The sequence below is a fragment of the Cyprinodon variegatus genome, unplaced genomic scaffold, assembly GCF_000732505.1.
Source record: "Cyprinodon variegatus isolate N-32 unplaced genomic scaffold, C_variegatus-1.0 Scaffold101, whole genome shotgun sequence".
NCBI classification, from domain to species: Eukaryota; Metazoa; Chordata; class Actinopteri; order Cyprinodontiformes; family Cyprinodontidae; genus Cyprinodon; species Cyprinodon variegatus.
The window spans coordinates 968,357-978,729 of NW_015150554.1; the positions used below are offsets into that span (position 1 = coordinate 968,357).

The following is a 10,373-nucleotide window of genomic DNA, read 5'->3' on the forward strand; positions in this document are numbered from 1 at the left end:
TTTGTTTGTTTTCCCTCCAATTGTGTGACGGTAATGGAAACTTCCTTTTCCTCCAGGCTGTATATAAAGCATCACAGACTTGACTGACTGGTTTGCCATTCATCAATATACATATATATGTCTCTTGTCAGAGTGTGAAGGTCTTGAGCTACATGGAGCCTCAGAGTCCAGAATATTTCCAGTTTGTAGAAGCTCTTAAAAGAGATGCAAAGGAAAGCTTCAACTTCACCATAAAAGACTCTCTGGTAAATACATTCATTATGATTTATTCATGCAAGTTGATGGCCAGCAGACTTAGTGTGTTAACATGATGTGTCTATGTGTCCAGCACAACCTGATTGCAGCAGGTTTCTATGATGGAATCTTGCTGTACTCTCTGGCTCTAAATGAGACTTTGAGCGAGCAGAGAAGGGGACCAGGACACATCGAGAGACCCAAAGGAGATTTGGTGACCCGTAGGATGTGGAACAGGACCTTCTCAGGTGATTTTTCTCCTTTTTCATGTGCATCGGTTCTGTATGGAGCTGGCGGTCAGATAGGAATGCGCTGTCAGTGGTGAACCAATCAGACCACAGTTTTGGACGAGAACAGCCTGCTTTGAAAATCTGTGTTATTAATCAGAGAACCGCACAAAGCAAAAAGCATCCATCTTATTTTCTGCTCTGTGTTGAAATACAGCTGCTCTCAACTGGAGTAGAACAAAAACTGATAGGTGTTTAATAAACGTTGGGTCTGATCTGTGCAGATTCCAAAAAGGGGAGCTTCTGCGTGTGCAATAATTGGGCATGTTGCAGGTGATTGACAAAGATTGCTGTGGAAATTATAAGATTGCCACAAGAAATCCTGTTTGGTTCTGCCCCAAGGAGATGAGCAGATTGCAGGTTCTACATGTAGTAATTGTTACATTAGATTTATTTATTTATAAAAATTAAAAAAATAGGACAATTCATATTATTGAACATTAAACAATGTAAATATGCCAGATTATAGCATTAGGCTCATTTCCATCTGCATTCCTCCCATCAGGTTGATGTCACAGACAAATTAGATATTTGCAACAAAGACAGACACAGATAGATAAACTACATCATAGTTAGTACATGCAAACAGTCAATGCATTTTTGTTGTTAGAGGTTATTATGACATTCCCTTGCAGAAATGTAAAAATATAAATACATAACAGAACCTTGTAACTTTCAGAAACATCTTGATGTATTGAGAGCCAATCTGCAAGTAATTCTGTCTTTATGTGTTTAGCAGATTCTACAAATTCTACACCACTTGTAATGAACTTCAGCATAAAAATGCCACAAAAAAGAAAATTAGTTTTTATTATTATTTTAAAACAAACCGAGAAAAAAAAAATAATAAAACTGAGAAGTGTCTTTATTCTCCTTACATTTTCAGTATAGAATAGAGTTTTAAGGTTGAATCTATAACCACAGAGAAACCGCAACTCAATAAGATTTGTGATATCATCCTACTGAACAACTTGGCCAAATGGCAATAACCAGTGCCTTAATAAAATTTATAAACTACAGATAATATCTGCTCTGAGTTTCCAACATTTGTGGGATAACATGTAAAATCTCCAAAACAGTCCTAAGGGCTGCTATCTAAATTGTATTTCAAGAGAGAAAAACAGCAACAGAAAATTACAAAGATAAGCTGAACCAAAAAGAACAAGAAACTATCAAATGTAGTGGAGTAGAAATTACCTCCAAGAATAATTACCCAAGGAAAGTACTCAAAAAAAGTACTTAAGTACAGTAATTAGGTAAATGTACTTTGTTACTTTCCACCACTGTATAAAGATAAAGATATGCATTTTAGGACCATAATAGAGAGTTGTATTGTTGAATTATTATGTGTTATCAAAGAGAAACACTCATTCAAAATGATAAGCTATCATTTCTTTTTTCAAAGCCAACTTGTCCTTTACTGCTCTCCTAATACATTCTTACTTTTTTAAGGTCTTTAAATAGCTGTGTCATAACATTAGCAGCACGTGAAATTAAAAAGTGTAGGATCTAAAACTGAGCCATGTGGAACTCTATGAGCCATTGTCATTTAATAGTTTCCCAAGCTTATAAAAATGTTTTCTTTTGGGAATTTCCCTTTAATTTTCTTCCATTCCTTCTATTTTAACATGCAATTACATTTTGTAGTGTGTGAACAAAAAAACCCTGGAGACCGATGATCTTGTATTTTATTCAAGGTTCAGTCCAGTAATTGCAAAATGATTGCTTGCATAAGTTTTGATTAATGTTCTCAGATGAAACCTTGATCTGAAAAAAACATCAGTACTAAATCTGACTGTAGTCCTCAACTGGTATAAAAACAGGTTAATGGGTCAGAACTTACTCCAGCTTAATGTTGATGAAAGATTTGTTCCTTTATCCAGAATAAAGGTGTGACAAATATCCGGAAACCACAAAAATATAAAATTCAGAGTTATAAGTGTAATGACAGTATGCTTATCTTCTGACAGATTTAATAATTTCTGTTTTGTTGCTTTAATTCGAGCTGTGTTTATTTCTTTTAAAAGATTTTTAAATATTCCAACTAAAAGATTATTAAAGCCAAAGTCTCCCACATTAGCAAAGAAATAAAATAATTAATTTTACAAACACCTTTGGCATCATTTTAAGCAGATGCATACTAACATCATGGTAACATTACTAATTCATTTAGGGATTAGTGATATTTAAGTGGTGTAAAACTGAGCTTAAACCAAAAAACTCCTTTTAAAGCCTGAGGTTGGCTTAGTCCATTCTGAGTGAAACCAGCTTCACTCTCCCAGCCATCAATCATACAGTTGATTAACAAACGAGCCCCCAAGACCTATCAGGAGCCCCATAGCTCTTCGGAGGTCAGCTTGGGAATCTGAGCCTGACGGACGCCCACATTCTCACGGCTGTGATGTGTGTCAGTGGGGAGTTGGCGTGCTAGTGGAAAGCTGCGGCGTAAATTTGTACCAGCTGGCAGCGACACTGGGAACAGGATGTCTAAGGCCCAAACCAACAACCAGGGCAGGAAAGTCACACCGCAAAGAAATTTAAAAGGAAAGTTTCAATTTACTCTGTTCAATCATTCAGCCTTCATTGGGCATAAAGCACACAGATTCAGGAAGGCTGTTTTGTTGTTTGTCTTTGAGAACCTGAAAAGTCAGGCAGACCCAGATCCAGACCAAATGCTGAGGTAAAGTTTCAGGGCTGGCCGCCTTACATTGTTAACACACAGGAAGTCGTATGTCATTTATCAGACCTCCTAACAGCTTCAGGAAAAGGTTTGCAAGTGTAAAAACAAAGACGAAATGGTTTTGCTTAATTTTACCGCTGACAGTGTTGACTCAGGAAAGCCAAGGACGTGTGTGTGTGTTGTTTACAGCTGGATCAATTATTTTACCTTTTTTCAACTAAGTACTATGAAAGCTGAAGGCTCACCTATCCGGGGGGTCCCTTTAAATTGATCATGTTTATCATCCCCTCGTGTCAATAACTTTTAGAAATACTAATTTAAGGTGATGTATTCACAAAAACATGTGACAAAGTCTTAGTAATACTCAATAAAATGTTAGATTACAGATCTGGACATGAGTCATTTCTGGTTAAACCAGCACGCTAATTCTAACATAAACAAGCTCTGTCATATCCACTGATCTCTATTTATTCACTGGATTGCTGATAGCCCAAAAAAGGTGAAGCCACCGGCCGTCATATTGGTACTCCCCACTCCCACAGAGACGCATGCACCATAGAAATGCATGTGTGTGTAGCCTTTGGATGCAAAAACAAGCAGTTTGCTGGCTGTGGGAAGATGTTTCACAGGTAATTTTTACAGTCAGTGGATGTACTAACCAGGAAAATCCATATATACGCTAATGCAGCGTAACAATAGTCTGGCTATCTCGGACTGACTCGAAGATATTGACTTAACCATTGACATTGTGTCTAATGTTAGAAATTAAGAGTAAATAGAAACTAATTCACTGTAAAATATATCAATGTAGCAATTCTTTATTAAGTTGATGACGCTGTTGTTTTTGTAGTGTTTGGTATATTTCTCAGGGTTGTGCCTGTAAATGTGTGGGTTCTCTCCGGGTACTCCGGCTTCCTCTCAATGTCCAAAAACATGACTGTTAGGTTTTTTGGCTTCTCTAAATTCTCCTTAGGTGTGAGTTTATATGTGAATGGTTGTTTGTCCTGTTTGTCCCTGTAATGCCCTGTGATAGACTGGCGAACTGTCCGGGGTGTACTCTGCCTCTCGCCCGTAAACAGCTGGAGATAGGCACCAGCACCCCTCACGACCCCAGCAGGGATTAGCGTAACTCAAAAAGAAAGGATGGTACAGTATATTTCTCATTTGAAAAAGTCATGTGCTGAAATATAATGCATGTTACAACATATTGAGGGATAAAAAAGAAACTCAAACATTTTTAAAGGCTAATTCACTGGCGCAGCATAAAATTATGTAGCATCATTCATGCACAGTTTGCAAATAGGAAAATACTATAGCATTAACATACATGTACTTGTAATTCAGCCTTAAAATTATATGTGATATGTAATTACCATGTCAATGTCATCAATACATGTATATTACATATACATGATCAATTTAGCACATTTGGCACATCTGTAATATTATGCTCCATTAACACATACATTTTGTTGTGATGGATTTGTATAATATGTCATATTACCGGTACATGATTTATAGACTTAATTGACTTCAAACTGACTATGCAATGTGATGTGCCTATTTTGTAATCTTGAATTACGGTAATCAACTTATGCTATGAAACAGCAAATGTGTGTCCAGGTGGTGAAAATATGTAGGCTATATTTTAAAAGTCTTAATCCCCCTGAAAATGAGAACATCATCCTTGTTCGATGCTGTAGTGTGTGTATTGTTTACATAGCGACCTACCAATATGGCGGCCGGTGGCTCAACTCCACCCCGTACTACCAATGAGCCATCAAAAATCCAGTGAATAAATAGAGATCAGTGGTCATATTAGGCCTCAGGAAGTTATACTCATGAGGATATTAGTATATCGCCCACATGTCCAATAATAGAAACTCTTTAAATTGCAGTATTTCTTGATCCACTAATGGGCTTCAACATATGACACAAATAGCATATAGGAGCTTTGTTTCCTCTTTCCATTATATTTCCTTGCATGCCTCATATCTCAGAGCAGACTTGGAAACTGCTTGGCTCCATTTTAACTTAAGTATCCGGAGCTGTGCATGTCAAAATCCCAGAGCTCAACAGGTCCGGTTTCCTGCAGCTTTCAGATGTGTTTCTTCTTCCACACATGAATCAAATGTCTGAATAACCTCCTCAGCGTGTGGTTCAATTCTCCAGAGTCCTGCTAATGACCTGATTATTTTACTCAGCTGTGTTGAAGCAGAGACACATCTAAAAGGCACAAGACACTGGACCTTGAGGACTGGAATTGAGGAGCCCTGACCTAAAAGAAGTTTATTTAAGATGTTTTCTGTGCAGAATAGATCTGGTCCAGATAAAAGTGGATTTGGATCGCAGTTTTATTTTGGGATCTCTGATGAAAACCAGCACCGACAAAAATACAGATCATGACAAATTTAAAATTATTAAATTATAAACTATACTGGCGTACAGGTTTTACTCAAAAGTTAGAGCTGTAGATTTCCAGATGTCATTAAGATGAACTGAGATGAAGTCAGAATGAAAAACAGAATGAAAAATAATGCAGCTGCTCCTGCTGTAAATAAAAAAAACAGCTTATTTTCAGCGTAGTTAGACTCATTGTATTTTATGGTCACTGTTACTAATTTTAATTTGCGGGTGCTGGTATAATTTCCCAGGCAGTCAGTTCAACTCTAGAAGTAATGGGAAATAATTCAGTGTGGTTTGGAGAACTCTATCTTGGGATGGACCTAAGCTACAATAGCTTTTAAAAAGATCACTGAATAAGAAGTTCCCAGATCTTCCCAGCCCAGAAATTAAAATGTTCCTTCACATAAAAATTGTCTCAGATTTCCCTTTAGAGATTTGAGAGATTCTGGAGGCCGTTGGTTTTGCTGGACTTCATTAGGGGGGTTTCAGAATATGAATCCAAATACATTAAACAATTAAACTTCTCAGATTAAAAAAAGAAAGGTATAGAAACTTTCACTGTTTATTTCTCCTGTATGTGTATTTAGACTTCATTCTGTGTGTGGTCAGACAGGAATTGCTTCCTCCAAATCTTAAATGAATCTAATTTCCTAATTACATCAAATTGAAACAGTAATTTTCCAACAGTAGGAAAAAACATTCTGTGGGATTTTTTTCAAGGAGTGTGATTTAAATTTCTCATTTTTACTTTTAACTTATTTGTTTGATTGAGTTGACTTCAAAAAATAAACCCATACAACAATATGAGATAAAAGAATATTAGGAAAGTTTCTCCTGATCTCATCCTTTTGGGTGTTTGTCTCTTCTGTTTAGTTTTATCAAAAATGTTCTTTTTTTTTGTCTAAAAACCTGAAAGCAACAGATTGCGTTTGTTGAATTTGGATCTTGGGACTGAAATAACTTCTTGTTTCACAACAAAACTAAACAGAGAAAGAAAAACTGCTGAACAAATAGCAGAGACAGAGAGCGATCTATCACTGCAGCAGCTCCAACCGACCTGCAGTTTATGGACCACAGAAAAACGTCTCAGCCGGTTGGATGCAGATGTTGATTCAAACTTTAGAGAAATAACTCTTTTGTTGTTTTAGTTTGTGAAATATTTAAAAGACAAACAGATAAGAGCTTTCATCATTCATTACCCAAAAAATGGGAAAGGACTAAGTCTGAGAGGGAACTCAAAAACAATCTGTTAGATCAACAAGACAAAAAAAATAAATGAAAACATGAATGAAAAGAGACACAAGAGATATTACTGTTAGACCTGTAAGTTTAAACTCTGGTAGTGTTTGTCGGTTTCTTTAAGTCTCTTTATTGAAAATATGAACAAAGCAAATCAGATGAAGATGATGGAAGGACAGGAGGACAGGGAAAGACAATAAAAATAATTAATTGAACTTTATTGATCTCATATTGGGGAAATTTACCTCTGCATTTAACCCATCCCCTTGGGGAGCAGTGGCTGTGCACCCGGAAAGCAGTGTGGGGTAAAGGGTCTTGCTCAGAGACCCACAGGGGCAGTCTGTGGGAGTGGGGCTCAGAACCTCAGGATTCCAAACTCTATGCCCTAACCACTAAGCCGCCACTCTCCTTAAAAGACAAGCCTGGTAAATAACTGAAAAGAGGATAAGCACATGTTTTAGTGCAACTAGAAATGGGAAATAAGACAAGAAAACAGCAGAACTGTAGGAAAACTCAATGTTCCTGACCTTCGAAGAACCCAAATAAGGAGAGCCGAAGTTTGTGGGCCAAAAATAAATGCATTAAATGGGCTGGATAAGATTAGAAAACCGGTCTGGTTCCACCTTGAGTAATGAGTAAAGTCGGTGCAATAGTGACAGTTTAGGAGTTGCTCAAGATAAAGAAACATTTCTGCCATGGAGATGGAGGTTAACATTAAGACAATTATTTAAAAATATAACAATGATAATAATAATGAATATTATTTATAGTGTATCTCAAAGTGCTACTAACAAAATCAAATAGCTCATTAAATCAGCCGGAAATGTCTAAAAATGTCTATTCCGTTTAATTGAAATCAGTTAAATTGAATTTTTTCATAGCACAAATTGGCAGTAAATGTAGTTTTTAAATTAAAAAAAACATTGTCAGTTTGATATTAACCTGCATAGTTCACTTCAGACCTATTTATAATGCAACTGCTATAGGTTGAAAAACATTACGCGAAAGGCCCTGGTGGTTGAATGGAGTCGTTGACTCTGCAGCAATCTCTCATCCTAAGTAAGCATGTAGCATCACTAGAGATTAACACTGACCATTTAACAGGAAGAAACATCCAAATGGAACATACTAAGCTTGGAAGTTAAGACAGGAGACAGCAGCACAGAAAGCACTGGTTAAATAATCGTTTCATTGGGAAGCAAGAAGGAAATACAAACAGTTAGCAGCTGCCGAAGCTACACATGGGACTTCTTCTAGCAGAGAGGCAGAGCTAAACAGTAAAAGCTCAATTCAATGGTACTTGGAGGATAAAACTACAAGATTCATTTGGATAACATCTACAATAGTTGCAGATTTCTTTTCAGGGACACCTAATCACTAAGATAAGTAGATGTTCAATGAAGAAATTACACAATATTCAAAGCAATGAAACTTGCAAGTAAGAAAAAAGAAAGTTTTACATTTAGTTTAAAGTAGGTTGCTGACTTTAATTGGCAAAATAAATCCAGAATGGATCATTTTAAAATAAAAAATAAAACAGCATAAGAAAGAAATACAAAGCAATTGAGAGATTTGAGGAAGGTGGGGTCCAGGTGTAACAGAAACGTCCACAGAAAGTGAGGATAGATCATTGGAGGAAACACAGTGGCGGACAGACCCAGCTGGAGAGAAGCGCTAATCTGATAAATGTCTCATTATTCATGGCTGTGATCATGAATCTGTTTGTGCAGGCGCTATGTAGGGATCTGCTTGAAGACAAAAAAATACATTATTCTCACAAAGCGCGTGGCATTTAACAGCCTTCATCTGCCTGGTTTTATACTAAACTCAGAATGTTTTTCCAAATAAATTGACTATCTTTGACAACAGCAAACCAATTGGTCTAAATATATTACCAGTTACTCCAAAAACAGTGGTGAAATCTACAAACAAATAGGGCAGAATATTTTATCGCTATCCTTTGCTAATAGATGTTTGATTATATATTCATAAGGGTGAATATATTTAAGCTAGTGTCCTTTTAGCATAATATTCATCCCTATAATGACTATACTTAACCTGTTATTGATACATATATTTATAGTTGTTACATTAGCAAATTGATTTAACATAATTGCATCAAAAACTCATTTAATTTATCCTGTATATAGGAGCTAAATTTATACCTAAAATGTAATATAATCAAAACCAGGATCACGCTGAGAAGTCAGACACTGAGGTCCATGCAAACACACCCTTGTCATTTCAGTGTGTCTTTCAGCGGGTTGATGGGGCTGATAAACAGGCCGCTCTGCTTGCTCTTTATTAGATTGAACTGCTTTTATCCACCAACACACACTGAAACTAAGTCAGCGCCCATCAATCACTAGGCATGTGCGTCAGAGGTGGAGAGACTGATACTGTTTGAGTTTAGGATGTAGCAGATTGAAGAACCTGACACTGTTGGCCAGTAGAGGGAGCTCTAAGGGGCTGTCTTCTCTATTGAATAAAATACTGTTCTAATGTCATTTAATCCATGTAAAAACTAATGCAAATAAGAAAAAGAAAAAAACGATGTAAGCGTAGTTTAAACGTTGAACTTTTTCTGATGGAGCATTAGCTTACTTATCTCTTCCTACACTTTTGCAGTTTAATTAAGCAACTTATTAGATTTTTCCGTGGGATTTGAGGTGTTAACACTGAAATACTAAAGATGTTTTTATCTTTTATTTAATCTAATTAAATGGAAAACATACTTATTTTTTGTTTTCTTCTTGCTCTTTACAAACACAGTAAATCATACGGCATCATATGTCATAAATCAATATTTTTGAAAGAATACTTCAAATTTTTCTAATCACTCCTGGGTGTGATTACTGTCAGACCTATAAAACCAAGAAATCACTCATGAAAACATGAAGTTAACATGAAGACTAAAAGATCTCTATCTCAGAACTTCAAGCCGGAATCTAAAAAGATTCAAGAAAAGATGAAAAGAAAACAATTAACCTCCATCAGTCTTGATGAGATTTTTGTTTCTAAAACTTTTAAATTCAAACCAACCAAAGCTAGAACCGTTAAATACAAATAGAGATCGTAGGAATCCATGAAAATGTCAGAACTGAGAAAGTTGGACCCACAATTCAAGCAGACCGACCGAAGAGATTTATAAAAAAAAAAACATTTATTAACTGCTCAGGGATCTGTGGCTCGTGAGCTTGGACTGAAATCTCTATAGAGGTAGAAACACGGGTTAGTGACCACATAAATCTGATGGGGAACGATAGCTAATATTAGGGGTGAGTATTGGCAAAGAAGTCATGATTCGATTCGAATCACAATTCACATGCCACGATGCGATTCTATCACGATGCATCAAGATACTTGAAATATTGCAATGCATTGCGATATTTTCCCTGAACACTGTAAGAAAAAGATACAGCCATTACCAGTGGCTGACTGGCTGGGTATTATCTGGATCGTGTCTTCAACTGATACATAACTGAAAGCAACTGAATTCATACATAGCTGTATTTATTGAAACGACT

The 10,373-nt window shown here is 36.4% G+C and overlaps 1 protein-coding gene across 1 annotated transcript in view; it reads left to right on the top strand.

The window, feature by feature from the left end:
• Positions 1–10,373, top strand: part of npr1 (natriuretic peptide receptor 1) — a 58,757-nt gene that overhangs the window by 28,063 nt on the left and 20,321 nt on the right. Inside the window, exons 4-5 of the mRNA XM_015374373.1 lie at positions 132–245; positions 329–482. Of these exons, the coding sequence (XP_015229859.1) occupies positions 132–245; positions 329–482 (268 nt within the window). The remainder of the gene's footprint in view (positions 1–131; positions 246–328; positions 483–10,373) is intronic.